The sequence below is a fragment of the Tarenaya hassleriana genome, unplaced genomic scaffold (assembly GCF_000463585.1).
Source record: "Tarenaya hassleriana unplaced genomic scaffold, ASM46358v1 Cleome9, whole genome shotgun sequence".
NCBI lineage: Eukaryota > Viridiplantae > Streptophyta > Magnoliopsida > Brassicales > Cleomaceae > Tarenaya > Tarenaya hassleriana.
This window is the reverse complement of record NW_010971389.1, coordinates 4,241,429-4,259,844: the sequence shown is the minus strand read 5'-3', so window position 1 is coordinate 4,259,844 and position 18,416 is coordinate 4,241,429. Positions and strand designations below refer to the sequence as shown.

The following is an 18,416-nucleotide window of genomic DNA, read 5'->3' as shown; positions in this document are numbered from 1 at the left end:
AAAATCGACATAACTAAACAGTGAAAAAGTTTTATTTTTTTTCCAATGTGAAAAATAAAGAGCGTGATTTAATAATATTTTTTTCTAAAAAATCGTTAATAATTTTCTCTTATCAATTCAAAACTAGAATAATTTTTTGGAAAATCTAATAAAAATATAAACAAATTGATAAAAAAAATATTATTAATTATATTATTCCATCTAAATATATTAATTGTTTGTGTATTTATTGAAGATTTTCTTACAGATTTTATTGTATTTTTTAAGTTCTTCAAAATTAAAATACAATTACCAAAAAAGTCATTAATTATTTAAACCTTCGGCGTTCACTAATTCCATTTATTACCTTAAATGTAAATTAGCTTCGAACGCGCTGTGTGACGCGTCTTTACCTTTCTGGGTACAGTTCCCTTCCTTCCTGTTTCTTTTCCAAACGAATCCTTTCAACCTATTAGAACTCGCCACGTCTCACACAATATGATTTCTGATGACGTGGCGAAATCTCAACGGCTAATCGCTCCCCCCGAAACCCTCACTGGTCACTTACTTTTCATTCAATATAAAGAAAATAATTTCCGAAAAAGGAAAAAAAAAACAGAATGAGGAAGAGAAGGGAATCACATTTTATATAAGAGATGTGTCTGAATTCACTTGGTAGAATATCTTCTGCCGGAGAATCATATCAACGAAGGAAGAAGAAGAAGAAGAAGGAAGGAACGATGAGTCAGTATCCGCCGCCTGCTGGTGCTCCTGCTCAAGGTCTGTTTGATTATGTCTTTTTTTTTTTATTGATTTTGATCTTTTTTTCTTTTTTTTTGGATTATTATCAGTTTTTCACTGTATTCGTTTTTTTAAATCAATGCGTGGCATTAGAATCGGTGGAATTTCGAGTTATTGTGTGTTCGTGTGTGTTACACTGATCCCGTTTGGTTACGGTGAGATCTGAATCCTTGTGGGTTTTTTTTTTGGCTTAAACCGGGATAGGTTATCCGCCGCCGGGATATCCTCCGCAGGGACCGGCGTATCCTCCGCAGGGATACCCCCCTCAAGGACAAGGGTACCCTCCGGCGTACCCGCCACAGCAGCCTCCGCCGCAACAGGCGTCAAGCGGTGGGTGTATTCAAGGATGGTAAGCACTAAAACCGAATACGTACACGTACACACACACATACATATATATATATATATATATGTATATTCTAATGCAGATCCCGAGGATAGGAATGTGTCTGATGTTTGAAATGAATTGATTATTGGATTGTTACAGCCTAGCCGCTCTCTGCTGTTGCTGCGTCTGCGAGATGTGCACCGAGATGTGCTGCTTCTGATCGGAGCCTCAGCTCATGGCCGCTTTGGTGCAAGTGGAGATCCTTAATTTGATTCGTTCAGACAGGGATTTGGTGGCGGATCTCTTGGTGTATTCTCGCGTCGTTTTCCTGTTTTTTTTTTTTTAATCTCATATACTTAAATATGCCCCATTCATCGACTCTCTTGTCTGATGGTTTGGAACTTTGGGAATGAAATAAGTCGGGGCAGAATTCATATCTCACTTTGCTCTTTCTACAAATTTAATCTGTTATAATGCTCAGGTCACTCATTATTAGTCCTAGTTTTTAATTGAATATATCCCGTTAAAAAATGTTTTTTTTTAAATTGTGTAGAACTAAACCCACTATTTCATTTAGGACACTTTTACTACAGCCAATTGGGTGAATATTTCGGTTTGAAAATATATATTCGGATATATAGAACCGAATTTTATTACAACTAATCGGATGCATATATTGGTTTGGTTGTGTAAAATTGAATTAAAAACAGATAAAATTTGGACTTCGATTTAAAAAACCGATTGAATCTTTTTAAAATTAGATTAAATTCAGTTGAACTATATATATATGAAAAAAAAAGAAATAAATGCTTCAAGCCTTCATGTATAATTTCGACATATCTCCAAAATATTATTAAAATTGTTATTATTTTTATATATGTCATTTTGATGGACAGTGGGAAGAGAAGTTGCTTATGCCCCAAGGTTGGGAACTAAACACAGTTCCAAGAAAAACAAATCGTTAAAAGCCCTTGTTCGAAAAGTGGATGTGAACTTCAAAAATCAATCGATAAGCTCGCCGTAATCTATGAATCATCATCAGGTGCTGAAACCTTTGAGCAGTTCCTCCTGACTTGACCCAAAGGACCGGTCAATACATGGAGGTTGGAGAGTTTCATCATGGAGAGTGCGAAATCTCGGTGGAACAAGAACGGCGATGAAGCGTAAGCCTTCACCCATATCGCTGTATCTTCCCTCGCCATCAGCTGCTGATCAGCAAAGAGCAGCCCCTTGTTCCTCAGCAGCCTTCTGAAGTAGCGGGTTCCGAAGCTGCCACTTGTACTGTCTTCCCCAAATGTCATATCAACTGTCTGATCTGTCGTGTCTTTGGACCTTAACCCTGGGGGGTTCATGGAATAATCCGACGCTGGGAAGGAAGGTGCTGAAGCGGCCCAATGTGATGATGATGGCGATGGAGCTGATGACGAGTTTCCTGGCTGGCATTTGGTTTTCAGTTCTTGGAGAAGCACTGGATCGAGTGAAGGGTCAGGTTTTCCGGTTCCAGAGAAGTTGTAGAGACGGTTCTCGAAGAACTGGCAGTGAGTAATGCCTATGCTGTGTGCTCCTGCAATTATTCCGTAGAAACAATCAGGACTTATCATTCAATCAGCTTTCAAGGTGAGGAAACAAAACCGAGATAGCAGGCATTCGATCATCACTTATCAGAACACACATAAATACGCAGGACGGAGTGAAAGATTTGGCCAAGAATTTTTGGAGAGAGCAAACAAAGGAGAGATGCTGAGATATAGTAATACCTAAGAGACTGATGGTTTCTCTCTCATCGAATCCCCGAGATGCGAAATTTGCCAGAGTATCGGAGAGACCAGCATGCGGTGAAGGAATTTCATATGTCGCCATTTCCCCGAAGGCCACGAGACTATCTTTCCTGCCAGTGTACAAGGGATAAAACGGCCCACCCGCCTGAAAATTTGGAAGACATTGTGAACGTCACAGGTACATTTGCACATGAATGTCTCTAGGGGTAGGGGCTTTACCACGAGGACAGCTTCTCTAGCAGCCAAGACTAGAATATCGGCACAGGAAACAATTCCAGGACACACGTTCTCTAACACTTCCTTGATCGTGTCGATCACATCAAAACCTTTCAGGGACTGGTTTGGAGGTGAATCTTTCTCAGAATCAAGACTTTCATCCGGGTCCAGAAGTATCGACGCGTCACATCCCTGTACCCCGAAGTCGAACTTAGCAAAAGGGGTCACAGCTAAACATGACGAGCCAGATTGCAGGATCAAAATTACTACTTGTGTCAAATTAAACATACGATAATCGGATTCCCAATTGCGAATAATGTTTCAGAGATTCCTAAACCCCTAAAATCACAGTTTTGGAATGTAATTCTTGAACATAAAACACAAATTTAGCAGACGATTAATATAAGCAGTGAATTGATGTTGAAGAATTTAATTCTGAGATAATCCAACCAAGAACCGGCAAAAATCAGCTTAATCAGAAACAGAGACATCAAAATAACAAATATGAAGTAAAGGTTAACAGATTCGGGACCCTTTACTCTTTTTCCTGCAAGGAAAATGCCAGAGAAAGAAAGAAAACAGAAGAAGAATTCTGTAATTTCGACAAGAAAATCCAGAAGAACGCTTTGATCCTTAAACATTAAGAATCGAAGAGGAAAAGATAGAGAAGAAGAAAAAGAAAGAACCACAAAACTGACCTCGATGAAGCAATCGTGAAAGAGAAGGCGAATGAGAGTCGGAGAAACGCTGGGTCTCACATTGTGGAGCTCTCTGACAGCTCTTCGGATGATTCTCTCGGCGGAAGGGCAAGATTCTCTGTAGTAATCGTACTGGAGAGAGAATGACCGATCATCTGGATCTTCGGCGATTGACATGTACAAGCCCGGTATCTCCTCACCGGGGAAGAAAGGTCTCCGGGAAGTTCTGGTCGCCGTGCGGTTCTCTGTCAAGTCAACAAAGAGACGGCGTAATCCGGCGGTGCAACTGTTGATGTCGATGCGGCAGTAGATCGCGACGTAGACGCTAAGAGCGATGATCAGAAAGGTCACCGTCGCGATCTTGTAGTCTCCGAGGAACTTCATCTTCTCTCTCTGTCTCTCTCTCTACACCGCTATGACTGGTTTTCGTCTCCGAGACTGCGAAAGTAGTTGATTTCGAGTGAGCATAAAAATGGAGGAAAAGAAGCGGGAAACCGGTTAACGAAATGACGATAATGCCCTTATCGTTGAATACTCTGTTTGTTAAGAAGACGGTTATGCCGCGCAGCTATGTTGAGAGGTGGAATCCGGTACATCGGGAATATTCTACATCGTTTACTTTTACGAAATTAAATTTAAAATATGATAAATTGTATCGGTGACAATTTTTGTTGGTAAAAAATGTCTGTTTTTTATAACATTTATTTTAACGTGTAAAATAAGGATATGTTTTTCAGTTCATATAGAAAAAAAAATCAAACAAATAGAACCCGCTTAAAATTATTTTGTAAGTTTTTCAAAAACAACAAAAACAATGATCTCGTAAAAAAGAATAAAGGTAATTTTCTAAATGTTAATAAAGATAAAAGATTGTTATTGAAATTATTTCGAATATCCACCAAATAGTCAAAATAATACCCAAACCTATAGATATTATGTGTACATTACCCGGGTCCGATCCGTACGACTAGCATATCCGTAGAACAAGTGATATATACACACTTTCTCAATTTTATATGCTAAATTTAGCACGGATAGTGTCTGTTTTATTTTTCCTTAATATTTTACAATTTTGATTAAAAAAAATTATATATTTATTTAAAAACAAAAATCATATATTTATTTGAAATATTTAATAAAGTCGTACTCCGTTTTAACAGAAACCTATAGGTAAAGTAGAATTGTAATTTGTCTGTCACAGAAATTGGGCCTGTTTGACCCGGCCCATATAGAAAAGTAGGGCTTCTTAACTGACTAAATCGCACTATAAAACTCCCTCTTCGTTCTCGAGTATCCCCTCCTGCCGAATTCTAGGGTTTCCAGTTGGTCATCTAGCTTACCTTGTTCGAGTAGCCGACGATCATGGGTCACTCTAATGTCTGGAATTCTCACCCCAAGAAGTACGGGCCTGGATCTCGTACCTGGTAATTGCTCTATCTGTCTCTCTCTGACACACACACACACACACACACACACACACACACACACACACACACACACAGCGTATGTTCTTTGTTTAGGTCGTAGTTATATCAGAACACTTCATCTATGTGAGTTATGCCTGTAATATGTTACCTTTCGGTAGATTAGTAGATTGTCGTCGGACTTGTATCGGTTTTTGTTCCGTTGGTGAATCATTCGATATTTCGCTGCCGACCTTGTCGCTTTAAAGGAAGGCTCGGACAGAAATTTTGAGCAGTGCCTAATGTATTAATGTTCGTATGATGTGTTTGATTTGTGAAAGTTTGGTGTATAAGTTAGATATGTTGTGTTAAACTGTTGACTTTGTATGGAGTTTAAACTGTTTATCCGTTTTGGTTTTTCTTTGTAAACCCATAAAGATTTCTTTTGATTCAGGCAATGCTCTTAGCGGATGGGGCTTGGTTGATCTGTTGATAAAGTTCGTGGTGTTATGTATAAGTTTTGAGGAATCCGTAAATCTGTAAATGGTGTTAGTTAAGATCTTTGACCATTAGTAGCCATTATTTTGAAGGTCTGTTTATCGGTTTTCTTGTGGTGAAGTCTGCTCATTGGTTTGTAATCCAAGGGTTCTTCACTAATCACTAGTGATTACCCTTTCTTAAGGAATCTAGAATTATTTATATGGGACGTTTTAGCTGTGGATAAATCTGCTTGTAGGTTTCGTCTGACCAGTTCTTATGTATTTGTGAATAGCCGTGTGTGCGGAAACTCTCACGGGTTGATCAGGAAGTATGGTCTGAACTGCTGCAGACAATGCTTCCGCAGCAATGCCAAGGAAATTGGATTCATCAAGGTGAGTTAGTGTTCTTACCGAGGTTCCTCTTTGACCTTTTTTCATGCCTTTAGGAAGGACCGTTTATCTGTTTTTGTTTTCCTCTGGCCCCTCTGCAGTACCGTTGAAGAATTCAAGTGCCGATTGATGTCATTAAGCAGATGATGATCAATGGATCGGCTCATTTAGTTATGTTATTGAATCGGATTGAACCTTTTTTTTAATGGTGCTTTTAAGGTATTGAACCTTTCAGATTTTGGTCTAAGTTTTAGTTATCTCCTCCAATCTATGTCTCAACTTTCATATTCCTATACTATTAGTTATCATGCGGCATCTGAATCTGAAGTTTGTGTTGTGGTTTGTTCGAGTTCTGTTCTGTCTGAATCATGCATGCCTGGATATGGGGTTCTATCGAATCCTGATTTTCACCATTAACAATTGCCTACCCAGTGTTGGCTGCTCGCAAAACCCATGGACATGAAAATTTGGGTTTGATTTGGTTATTTTCAAATTCGGAATTTTCAGTGCTAGAGAAATTATAACCAGTTTTTTAATTGTTGGATTAGATTTTTTCCGCATCCAATATCCCAAAAACGTACGACACGGGTTTTCAGATGTAGAGAAAAGGTCTGAAGATGTGAAGTTGTCCCTCCATTACCAGAGGTTGAACAACCGGACAAACATTGCACATATAGAATTTGGTAGAAGACTACTCCCATTTAACACTATCTATATCTTTGGCTAGTGAGGTAAAACGGGTTGGCTCGGACCGACTCGGACCAGTTCGTCTTGAGCCAGTTCATTTTTGTTCAGTCTATTCGGTCTATTTTTTTACGAACTAGAAAAATTCTGACGCAGACCAAATTGTCCGAACTCCGAGTCGGCTCGCGAGCCAACCCGTTTTTATCTAATTATTCGAAAAAAATTTAAAAATACATGAAAATTAATCATTTAAAGTCTATATAACAATATTTTGAAGTTATTCAACATAAAATAAAATATTTAATATAACAATCAATAAAACTAAATCTAAATCAAGAAAAATTAACAAAACCAGATCAACATAAAAAAATGTAATACACCAACGACATCAAAATATAACAAAAAAAATATATCAACATAAAAAGTGTCATACACCAGCAACTTCAATATATAACAGAAAAATATGCACCAACATCAACATATCATGAATTTTAATTTGCTATATAAATAGAAGAAGTGAAAAAATTAAAATATAAAACCCTAATATTTTTTTAATGTCAGCTCACGAGTCGGTTCGCGAGCCGACCGAGCTAGTCCGGATGAGCTCGGGCTCATCATGAGTTAGTCCGTTCGGCCCGTTTTTATTTGAACTTTTATTTTTTTCAACCCAACTTGATAAAAAAAACGAGCCAACTGCCTGGCTCATTTTGCCATCAATATCTTTGGCACATGCAACATTTTTAATATTCGAATCCGAAATTCAGTTCTTACAAACTAGAAATGTATTTTTTAAGACATGAGTTTCCTTGTAACTATATTTTATTTTATTTTTAAATGCGTTCGAATACTTCCAAATTATATACAATTCATTTTATTTCTTCACTTCATAATAAAAAAATAAGTAAAACATTTTCATCAATAACACACACACACATATTTTCTTTGAATCTGAATTTAAAGATATAATAAATAATTACAATAAAATTAGAAAGTTTAATAAAAGATTAATAATATTTCCGTTTCTAATTAATTTTAAATACATGAATTTTAAGTTTGTGGTTTTGAATATAGATATTTTTATTTAAAAAAAAAAAAGGAAATATAAGGTTTCTTTTATGTGTGGATTTTTTATTGCGATAAAAAAAATTTAAAAAAAAAGGAGAAAGAAAATAAAAAAGGCGAAATCGATGACCCGGAAAAAACAAGGAAAACCAAAATCTTTAGGGCACAATATCCTCGGAAGCGCTTCAGGAACAGCAAAAATCGAGGAATTCCCCGGCTAAATCAGTCAATCCCTCTCACTGGTTCGTAACTCACTCCATTCTCTTTCAATGTTCAATCATCTTTCTGGGCTTCTCGATTCTAATCCCAATTCGATTTGGGATTCGACTGTTTCCTGATAAAGCTCGTCGCGTGAAGTCGGATCCCGCAAATGATCTTCTTCGTTTCCTCTGTTTGTATGTTTCTGTAACTCAGAGTTGCGAGAAACCCCCGATTGTTGTCTTGTAGTTCTGTCTTGACTTCACCTTTTTAGTTACTACATAAGAGGATTTTATCAACCTGTTGAACGATTAACTTTCCTTTTGAGCTCAGGTTTCAATCTGAACTTTGTTTTCTTCACTTTGGTTTTTTCATATTTACTGAATGTGTTTGATTCTCGATTCTGATGTTGCAGGTTAGCATAAAGTTTGAGAATTGGAGTATTTTGGGTCTTGGATTGGGAAGGGACTGGTTCTCTCAAATCTTGGATCTTCTTGAGAGTTCTGGATGAGATTTTAATTAAGGCAAAAGTTGGTGAAGATGGGGTCAGACCAAAGTTTTGGTCGGTTAGATACTTTAGAGATAAAAGCCCTCATCTTTCGGAAAATCGGGCATCAAAGAGCAGAGAAGTACTTTGATCAGCTCAGTAGATTTCTTACCTTGAGGGTCAGCAAGTCTGAATTCGATAGGTTCTGTTTTAAGACGATCGGTAGGGAGAACATCCCTCTTCACAACCGTCTAATTCGTTCCATCATCAAGAATGCAAGTGTTTCCAAATCTCCTCCCCTGGGAAATCTGAAGCGAGCAGAGAACAATGTAAGATCCGGGATTTGGAATCAGAGGAATGTTCGATCCCTTTATGGGGATTGTCCCTTCCCTCCTTCCCCTCGCAAGTGCAGGTCAAGGAAGTTTAGAGACAGACCGAGTCCACTTGGCCCACTCGGTAAACCTCAAAGTATTACTACAACAAATGACGAGTCAATGTCAAAGGGACAAAGTGCTACCGATTTACTTTCTCCAGGTAGTAGACCTCCCATGGAAGTCGGCTCTGTGGAGGAAGGAGAAGAGGTTGAACAAATGACGGGGAGTCCGAGTGTTCAGAGCAGAAGTCCCATTACTGCTCCTCTCGGCGTGTCTATCAATCTTAGAAGCGGAGCAAGAAAGTCTCTTTCCAATGCATCCATACATAGCGGTAGTATCAACCATGAGACATGTCATAGCAGTGGGGAGCTACCCGACACAAGAACATTGAGGAGTCGGTTGGAGAGGAAGTTGGAGATGGAAGGGCTAAGGATATCAATGGACAGTGCTAATCTTCTGAATAATGGATTGGATGCGTTTTTGAGAAGACTGATTGCTCCATGTTTGAATTTTGCTCGTTCTCAAAGTGGAAATGAACCGTCGAGAGATATGAACAGCCAGTTCATTGGGAGTGGCCGCAACAAGCAGCAGCAACCAACAAGAAGGTTATCTTACCTATCAATGCTGGATTTTCGGTCTGCCATGGAGTTGAATCCTCAGGTTCTTGGAGAGGAATGGCCTATACATCTCGAGAAGATCTGTTCCCGAGCTTCTGAATCTGAAGAGTATAGATCTTGCACATGGTTTCAACCAAAACATGGCACATGAAACCATTTACCCATTTGAGCCATGAATTTGATTATTTGAACCGAAATTCTTTCCTGGAATTTGGGTATGAAGAGTCTTCTGGTTTGTCTCTGAGGAAGTGTAAATGCCATTGTTGAGTTCTTGAGGTAGTGAAGCTTCAAAGGGTGTGTGAGTTCTGGTCATAGCGTAGGTATTAAGAAGGTACAAGTAGACATTTAACCATTTGTTTAATTACTTCCCTTCTCGATTTATTTTTCATTCCTTTTTTTTTCTCTAATGTGACAAATTTTGAGTGGAAAAACAAAGAGCAAATTCTGTCCATTTCACACATTTCTCATAAGACCAAGTCTTCAGTTACCATCTTTGGATAAGTGTTACTAATATCTAATTTTAATTACTATTAAATGTGTGTTTAAGCAGAGAATGATTAGAAACAAACCTTAAAATCAAATGAAACCCATTGCTTGACTGAAGCATACACATTCAACTGTACATTTCACATCTTACATGTTATATTAACTTTACAACATTTTTAATTTCATCCAACTGTTATCGACCTTCAAATGGAATTCGATATAAAACCTCACAGAAATTACAATCTCTTTATTCAAGACATGTTAAAAAGGCATTAGATATTACAGATACTGCAGGTGTGTGAAGTGAGGAGCCAATGTAACAAAGCTTTGAACACCACCATGGGCACATTCCATTATAAGAAACAATGAAAAATATAGCAACATCAATTATTACCATGTGTAACTTTGTTCATGGCAAAAAAAAAACCTAAGTAGGGTTTCTATGATCAGAAAACACTTCAAAGTGCCAGGAGATTCTTCTTCTTACCCCATCCGATAGCAACGAGATAGAGACCGACGCATCCTACTATCGTTCCTAACGCAGTTTCCCAGAACTGTAAGGGCTTACCGTCGAATAAACTGATATGAATGTTCATCCCGAGCAACCCTACAACCACGATTCCCGCGTTTAGGATCATATTCCCCGTGCTAAGCATCACTCCCATCTGTAGCAGCTGATTCTGCTTGTCGTCCAACATTATGTTTATGTAATCTTCCGTGTCTTCCACGTCCTCGCTCATCTGATCACAATAATCCGATTATTTTGTAACGATTTTTTCCCCGGCTTTTTGGAGTTATTGTAGATCAGAGAGAGGTACTTACGCCGGAAAGCTTTTGCAAGATCCCGTCGATTTGTGCAAAATAAGCTTCAAGCAGCATCTCAAGCTCTTCGATGTTAGGTTTAGGAATTGGGATCATCTCTGAGTTTGTAAATGCAATTTCATCTTCCCTGCCATATGAAATTCGTGAAGAGTAAGCCTTAGATACGAGACTGAGTCAGGAAGGAAGATAAATGGAAATTGTATGTGATCATTGTGATGCTTATGATAAAATCTGATCGTGATAAAATGCTTGCTTACCTCTCTTCATCAGATTCAGACGCATCATCTTGAGAATCTTCTTTAAGGGATGCTTGATCTGGTGATTCGGCCATTTCCGTCAGGTACATTTGAGCCATGTCGTTATCGTCATCCAGCAAATGTTCAAGTTCATCTCTTACCTAGATATTGCAAGGCATAACAGCATTATGGACAACACACATTCATTTGTATGAACCATGAAACTGATAAATTTCTTGTTAAATTCAACTCTTATGGCAGTATAAAAACAGAAGGCCGTGACAGAAGCAGCATTCATGATACATTCCAGAGAGAAATTTCAAATAATCCTTTGAAACCTGATGCCATGAAAGAAGCAATACTCTGATTTACAACAATGTCAGAGATTCTCCGAGCACCAGGCAATGAACAAGGGTTTCTTACCTTCTGCACCCGGCCAGATAGTGTAACTAGTCGACTTTTAATCTGCCTGACCCTGTCGAGGTTAAGCGTGCTGATTTTCGAAGTAAGTTCATCCAAAGCTGGATATGCCTCCTCTTCCAATGTCCGAGTCTAGAAAAAATGCATTTTCACTTCACATGAGGGGACACGTGCAAAAACCATATAAGCACATGTTACATGTATGTATGCATGTAGAGAAAAAACTGTTCCTTCTCAATTGTTTTTGTGTACCAAAATACATGCTAAGGACATGCATCAGCAATGTTACTAATACAAAAATGAAAAGAGTAAAAAAAACTCGAAAGCAATCAGTTATAAAACTACATAATCAGTTTAGTTTTTCCCTTTTGATGCAAAATTGGGGCACAAAAAATCAAGGTAGAGAGTTTATTCTGTTCAAGTATGTACTAGCAATGAACCAGTAACAAGCATAGTCCCACAGACTTAGGAGACCTGGTAAGGGTCCTTGGACCTATGTTTGGAATCACCAGATCAGTAAAAATAAAATGCATATTTTCAACCAATCCATAATAATCGAAGGATAAATGCCACATGATACATCCGGAATGGGCGGAACAACTGATGGATTCCTAAAGCCTTATCACCAGGTAAAGCAGATGGGGACTGTCAATAATTCTAACCTTCTTTTCTTCTGTTCACTGATTTTCATCGGTCAATTCATCACAAAGCAGATCACCGAGCAGTAAAACACCAAGAAAGAGGGCAAGGTTTAACAATGTATAAGCATACTACAAAACAGAGAAATACACCTAAAAATGCACAGAATGTGAGAGCACCCGTTTCAGTGATTGGTATCTCACACTAGTTGAAGTCATTTTCAATTCATGTTCAACAATCAAAATGCATATTGTAATTTTTTTCCCAATTATGAGAGATTGAGTGTTAAAAACAAATACTACTCTGTCCAGAGGTTCTAAAATACCCTTAAAAATGTCCCCACTTCTACCGTCAAAACAAAATTTACGAGGAGAGAAAGTAATGAAATGATGTACCTCTGACTCAAGGCACCTGCACGCTGATTCAAGACAAGCTTCGAGCGCCTTGAATTCGAAAGGCAGCACCTTTGGGCCAATGGCTATGGCCGTATCGATATTTTCCGGTGGGCTAATACTACACTTTGCATCATCAACTCCATCGTTAGCTTGGACTCCGTTGCCTTCACCTGCCTTTCAAGTGATGAACCAAACAAACAGGAATCAAATCAAATCCCTTATTAGCCATCCACACATATTTGAAGCCTTTGACACGGATCATAAACATTCACAGGGAAAACCTTCAACACCAAATGTATGAAATAATTTGGGTATCTAGAGTTGTACGGAATTTCATATAAGAACAACAATATTGATGTCGATGCGCGTGATTGATTAAAAACAAAAAGTAATACAGAGACGTGATCAAATTCTAGATGGTAAAAGAGAAGGTCACCTGTTGGATTCGCTGGATGAGATCGGAGACGAAGAGAACGACGAGGGGATTAGTGGAATTGAGCAAGAAGACCTCTTTCGCCGTGATGATGCACTTTATGTGCTCGAGATTCACGACAATGGCCCTTTCTCTTCCGAGAATCGAGGAGGGATACGACAGGACGGGATCAAGTGCCCTGAGATCGCGAGCCGGTAGACCTGTCCGACGCATGATCGAGTGCTTTCCGACATCCTCAAGCCGCGAATCCCCCGCCGCCGTCACCACCGTCCATGTCCGTACGCCGCCGCTTCCCTTCACCCTCTTCGCCTGCGCCGCCGCCGGAATCCTCGCCGTGGGATCTTCGTCGCGTAATCTGGTGAACTCCATCGGATCTTTGGTCGGTGCTGTCTAGGGCTTCTCCAATTTTCAGCGATCAAAGGGGCTGGGAAAGGGAGAATCGTTTTCGCATTTGACTAATTTACTTTTTCTTGCAATTTATTTTTTTTCCTTTTTAAATTGCCTAAGAATATTCTTCCCGCCGAGCTGAAGAACTCCAATATTTTATTATGTTTTTTAATAAATAAGATGAAGCTAAAATTCGAAAATAATTTAAAAATATATATATATTCTCGTACATGTATTTTGGGTTTTTGATCGATGAACCTATACAATTTAATTATTCAAAAATATTCTCCTATTCTTAAAATTGTTTGTCAAAAAGAGATTAAAAGAAACAGAGATAATGAATAATATCGTGTTAGCTATTTTGTAATTTAGATAGTAAAGCATCAAAAGCACAAAATTCGAATATTAAAATAACAAACAACGATTATTCGGAAGAGGACAAAATATAAAACCAAAACAACATTCGACAAAACCCTCGAAGAGAACAGATTATTATTTTCCGAAACCCTAAACCTGAGGAATCTTTTTCAACTGTCATAAACTATTACACGACCGAACCCTAAAACGTTCGAAACTGTAACAAATAAATACAAATCACCGCCAAGAACAAGAACCACCATTCTCCCCTTTCTCACCCTTTATCTCGAGCAAAGCCGTCGAGACAGTACAATGCAGGGAGCAGCCTCGGGCGAGTAGATGTCGGGTGGGGCCGTGACAAGGCCGTTCTCGAGATTCTTCATGTCGGGTTTGCGGTGGCTGTCGAGGTAAACCACGACCACGCTTATGTCGTCATGGAAGCTGCGTCTTGCCCCTCTCTCCATCTTTGTTATCTCTCTGTATCTCTTCTTCCGCTTCCTTGCAACCTCCTCGAGGGCCGCCTTTACTAGTCTCCGAGCAATTCCCTGTATCGGAAAACGTTAAAGGAACCCGAGCTCTCAGGGGAAGTAGAGAGAGTGTAACTTACGGCTCTTGGGTGTTTAAGAACGATTTCTACGGCTGCTTCATCGCTCAGCAGTTCCCAGAGACCATCCGAAGCGAATATGAGAAACATGTCCTGTGGTCTGAGCTTCCTCACCAGAATGGAGGGTTCAGCTGTCAGGGCAGGTCTCCGCAGAGGAACGGGGTTTCCATGTCGCTGGAAAACCGGGTCCCTGTAAAATTCTGGTTTCTTCAAGTATACATCCCCGATCGATCTTGATACCTAGAAAACAAAAGGGTATAAAGAACATTCATTCGGCGAATTTAGTACATCGAAGAATGCAACATAAAATCAGTGGGAATAACAGTGAAAAAGCATACAACTCGCAGATTCATAGCTTCGGGGGCTTGCCATGTAACATGTCATGAGACAACAGAGTTCAGGAGGTCGAACAATGGAGTCCTGGAACATCGCAAGCCCCCGTTTAGATTAAACCTCAGCTCCACAAGCAAATGGAAACAGAGATAACACCTAATCACGCAACCACAATCACAGAGGAGTTCAACACAACGAGATGTCAGTGATTAAACAGACAGGCAAGAACAGACAGCTACATATGTTTTACCTGAATTATGCCTTTGATCCTCCAAACACCATTCGTGTACACAACGATGTGGGAATCATCGGGGTTAAGTGCCTCAACCTCGTTTCTAACCTCCTCGACTGCAACGTTATGATCTGTAGACAGTCGTTCAGCTACAACCCCTTTGGCCTTATTCCCTGAAACCTTTCTCCCAAGAACGGCCCTCGAATCACCGAGATTCGCTACATAGAGTGTGTCATCTGAGATTGCACCCACCAAACAGCACGATCCCACCGTAGCCATCTTCGGTTTCATCGGCAGCGTCCGTTTAACCATATGGCAAAACTCCTCCTCGGTCTCTTTAAACGCTTTTTTAATCACATCTTCGGATAATCCCCCTTGCTCCCTCGCAAATTCTGGAATTTTCAACACAAAACAGTTCATAATCCGACAGAATTATGACTATGAATCTGCTCACGGACCACAGAAAATGGATGCTACGCAACGTATACAACAGTGTTTCCATTATGGCTGAGATTGAAAGGAAAAAAATTACTCATGAGGAACCTATTCAACGGAGTGTAAATAATTCTGACGAATTTGTCATGATCAAGATCAGAAATACACCAGAAGAATCGAAATTCCCCAAAACACAGTCAGAGCCGGAGAATTCGGAGGCAGCAAAATACAGTCAAAGCCAAAGCAGAGAATCCGGAAAATACCCCAGAAACCGTTACACGAAAGAGCTGAGATCATTACTGTGCATAAAAGGGAAGAGATGACTGTTGACGAATCTAGAAGCTTCGGGTCCGCCATGGCCGTCGTAGACGCCGACATAAGTGGCCGAAGCAGAGGTAAACACCTGACTCTGGTCCTCTAGACTGGAGTTCGCCTGAACCACCGCGATCGAGTAATCGCCTCCGGCGTACGTCCGCAAGTCCGCCTGCCAGAGTGAGCCGTCTCCGCCGTACAAACACCGCTCGAGAGGCCGCACAAGAGCTCGCAACATCGCCGTCGGGAATTCTTCTGCAACGGAAATGAAGTGGGGATTTTTCAGCTGGGAGGAATAGTGGGTTTTTTCGATTTTTTGAGAATCTTGAACTGTTTATCGTTGGATTCGATCGGTTTCAACTTTCAAGGGGTTTGAGTCTAGAGTTGGTAAAAGAGAAGAATCCCGCGTGCAGAAGACGATAGACGACTCTTGACTCTTTGCCGTTCGTTATGTACTTGTGCAGACTGCGCGTCGTTTTTTATCGGCAGTTATGAATTTTTGTTTCATTTGTTCTTTTTGGCAGTGTGTGCTTTTTCTCTGCTGCTGTTTTGTTTTTAGCGCCTTTCCGTTGCTTGGGTTTGAACCCTTCTACCTTTCCTTTTTAATTCTTAATTTTATTATAAAAAAATTCCCCGGGAAGAAAGATAAAAATACATTAAATGCTATAATTTACCAGACACTTTTTGCAAGAAATGACAATTATGGGTTACAAAGGCGAGTAATCTACGTGTTGGGTAAGAACTCAAATCTTCATAATCTAATTTTTTTTTTTTAATCCAAAAATATTATCACATGATTAATATTGTCTACATTGAAAAGTTCATCAATACATAGATGAAGGAAATAAAATTTGTTGTAGACTGAACTGAAGCGAAGATTTGTCAAAATAAAATAAAAATAGGACCTTTGAATTTTCCGTGTTATAGTCAATATGATGCATGTATTTATCAGGAAGTGATTAGCATATGAATATTTCATGGTATTCGGAACTTCATTACATTACGTAACCGGGTTTACATTCCGATGGGCATACGGAGATACCAACATAAATACATATATAATGTAATTATAAATATAGTCTTCGTGAAACATACGTTGCAACATGTTTGCGTTGAGAAACTAACAGTTAAACTTGGGTTCTCCTATCACCCCAACCGGACTGACCCGGTCGGTTATGGTATTAGAGTAACCGATTGGTTATTTCCGAACCGAAAATTGCTTATTCAGATCGGTTCGGGTAACTTATTAGTACCACTGGTTTCTCATCCCCGCTTTCATTGTCCGACATTTAGGGCAATTACATTGAAATTATCTCGAAACTTGTCCTTGAGAACATATCCACAAAGATTATCAGTACCCAACCACTAACATATTCCAAACCAAATTTCTCAGTTAAACGTGAATTATTGCAAATTTCGCAAGAGTTAACTCAAAGACCGAAATGAGTGGAAACGAAAAAATTCATGCGGACGACCCCAAAATAAATCTGGGATTAAGGCAATGTTGAACATGAAAATCCAATACAAAGAAAATCCCAGATAACCCTTTTTCCAGATCGAGACAGAAAACTACTTTCTCCAAATGAAAATGAAAAACAGAGAGTTCAGACAAAAAATTAATGCTTCATGAGACTAACCTCGAGGAACACCCCAAAAAACATCATTACTGTTGCCGGGCTTCGACCTTCTTCTTCTGCCACAGCCTGTCGATAGCACTGTCGGCATCTCCCTGCAAAGTTCGATCAAGGCAACAAGGCAGCATGTCATAATGATCGACTAGAGAATGACCCCAGTGCCACTCTCCTATAACAACAGTAACTATCTTCAAGCTAAGAGATTACATTGTTGCAGAAGATGAACCGGAGCATTACCATAAGCAGAAAGGAATTGATGCAAATCATCAAACCTTCAGATTACAACTAGTTAATTCCAATTCTAAACCACAACCGCGATCCAAAGTCCATTTCGGATCCAAATAAAGTTAGGATTGCTCGGTGATGACAAGACGAACCTGGGCGCGGACAAAACCGCAAAGAGCAAAGGTGGTGAACTGGCCAGTGTAGATGCCATCAGCATCGAGATGACCGATGTTGATTTGGACAGAAGCGTGATCCTTTGAGGTGATCAACCTGTTGGTCGCTGAGCTACAATATCGGAAATACACCACGAATAAAGACTTCAAATCACTCATCGAGGCCTGTAAACGCTCACAAGTACAAAGCACAGAGAAAATACAACACTGTAATACCATTTCCTGGGGATGTAAAGCTCAGTGATCTGACCCTCTTCGTTCTGCATCTTCAGAGATTTAAGGACTCGAGCTCCGGAACACTACAAAGTTGAAGAAAAAAAATGGATTCGTGACCCGAAGAAGAGCATGATGGAGAATCTAGAAGAATAACGAGCGTACGATGCAAATGCTAGAAGAAGAGCAAAAACCATACAAATGCTAAGATCGAAACTCAGAAGCTTGATTTTATCAAGGAAAAAAACTAAAGACCGCCACTAAACCGCGATCCTGACAGCAATCTTGAGCTTTAGAAGAGAGGAAGCTCAAAGAGAAACAATGGTGAGAAAGGGAGAGATACCTGATTCGACTAAGTGCTCGGCAAGCGGCAAGCGAAAGAGCCCTTCTCTGGAGTCTAGAGATTCAGGGGCTGTGTGTATATATATATGGCCGAACCCTGATTGTGCAGAGGAGTGGTTTCACATATTTGGGCTTCACTATGGGCTGGGCCCATCTAAGTCCGGATTTTAGATACGTAAATCATGAATAATTAGTTTAGTTTTTACTGGGTAATATATAAAATATTAATTTTTATTGTTGTATT

The 18,416-nt window shown here is 39.5% G+C and overlaps 7 protein-coding genes across 7 annotated transcripts; 3 read left to right on the top strand and 4 right to left on the bottom strand.

The window, feature by feature from the left end:
* The first annotated feature begins 588 nt into the window (after positions 1-588).
* On the top strand, positions 589-1,557 carry LOC104804396 (cysteine-rich and transmembrane domain-containing protein A-like). The gene is made up of 3 exons (XM_010528678.2): positions 589-759; positions 985-1,129; positions 1,268-1,557. Exons 1-3 carry the CDS (start codon positions 636-638, stop codon positions 1,326-1,328), a joined length of 330 nt encoding a protein of 109 aa, XP_010526980.1. The 5' UTR covers positions 589-635; the 3' UTR covers positions 1,329-1,557.
* Positions 1,558-2,014: 457 nt separating this feature from the next.
* Positions 2,015-4,184, bottom strand: LOC104804559 (putative Peroxidase 48). The gene is made up of 4 exons (XM_019201359.1): positions 3,801-4,184; positions 3,106-3,294; positions 2,866-3,031; positions 2,015-2,672 (listed from the first exon to the last, which is right to left on the bottom strand). Exons 1-4 carry the CDS (start codon positions 4,182-4,184, stop codon positions 2,134-2,136), a joined length of 1,278 nt encoding a protein of 425 aa, XP_019056904.1. The 3' UTR covers positions 2,015-2,133.
* Positions 4,185-5,085: 901 nt separating this feature from the next.
* On the top strand, positions 5,086-6,421 carry LOC104804395 (40S ribosomal protein S29). Its single transcript, XM_010528677.2, has 3 exons — positions 5,086-5,224; positions 5,976-6,075; positions 6,174-6,421. The coding sequence occupies exons 1-3, from the start codon at positions 5,163-5,165 to the stop codon at positions 6,180-6,182; spliced, it is 171 nt and encodes a 56-aa protein (XP_010526979.1). The 5' UTR covers positions 5,086-5,162; the 3' UTR covers positions 6,183-6,421.
* A 1,528-nt stretch (positions 6,422-7,949) lies between these two features.
* On the top strand, positions 7,950-9,964 carry LOC104804394. The gene is made up of 2 exons (XM_010528676.1): positions 7,950-8,060; positions 8,432-9,964. Exon 2 carries the CDS (start codon positions 8,557-8,559, stop codon positions 9,643-9,645), a length of 1,089 nt encoding a protein of 362 aa, XP_010526978.1. The 5' UTR covers positions 7,950-8,060; positions 8,432-8,556; the 3' UTR covers positions 9,646-9,964.
* Positions 9,965-10,207: 243 nt separating this feature from the next.
* Positions 10,208-13,430, bottom strand: LOC104804393 (magnesium transporter MRS2-F-like). The gene is made up of 6 exons (XM_010528675.2): positions 12,929-13,430; positions 12,493-12,666; positions 11,462-11,590; positions 11,060-11,199; positions 10,803-10,929; positions 10,208-10,720 (listed from the first exon to the last, which is right to left on the bottom strand). Exons 1-6 carry the CDS (start codon positions 13,292-13,294, stop codon positions 10,439-10,441), a joined length of 1,218 nt encoding a protein of 405 aa, XP_010526977.1. The 5' UTR covers positions 13,295-13,430; the 3' UTR covers positions 10,208-10,438.
* Positions 13,431-13,781: 351 nt separating this feature from the next.
* Positions 13,782-16,027, bottom strand: LOC104804392 (probable protein phosphatase 2C 63). Its single transcript, XM_010528673.2, has 4 exons — positions 15,574-16,027; positions 14,857-15,230; positions 14,277-14,513; positions 13,782-14,214 (listed from the first exon to the last, which is right to left on the bottom strand). The coding sequence occupies exons 1-4, from the start codon at positions 15,821-15,823 to the stop codon at positions 13,951-13,953; spliced, it is 1,125 nt and encodes a 374-aa protein (XP_010526975.1). The 5' UTR covers positions 15,824-16,027; the 3' UTR covers positions 13,782-13,950.
* A 1,001-nt stretch (positions 16,028-17,028) lies between these two features.
* LOC104804391 (40S ribosomal protein S21-2-like) lies at positions 17,029-18,231 on the bottom strand. The gene is made up of 4 exons (XM_010528672.1): positions 18,174-18,231; positions 17,834-17,916; positions 17,597-17,729; positions 17,029-17,314 (listed from the first exon to the last, which is right to left on the bottom strand). The coding sequence occupies exons 2-4, from the start codon at positions 17,881-17,883 to the stop codon at positions 17,249-17,251; spliced, it is 249 nt and encodes an 82-aa protein (XP_010526974.1). The 5' UTR covers positions 17,884-17,916; positions 18,174-18,231; the 3' UTR covers positions 17,029-17,248.
* Between the last annotated feature and the right edge of the window lie 185 nt (positions 18,232-18,416).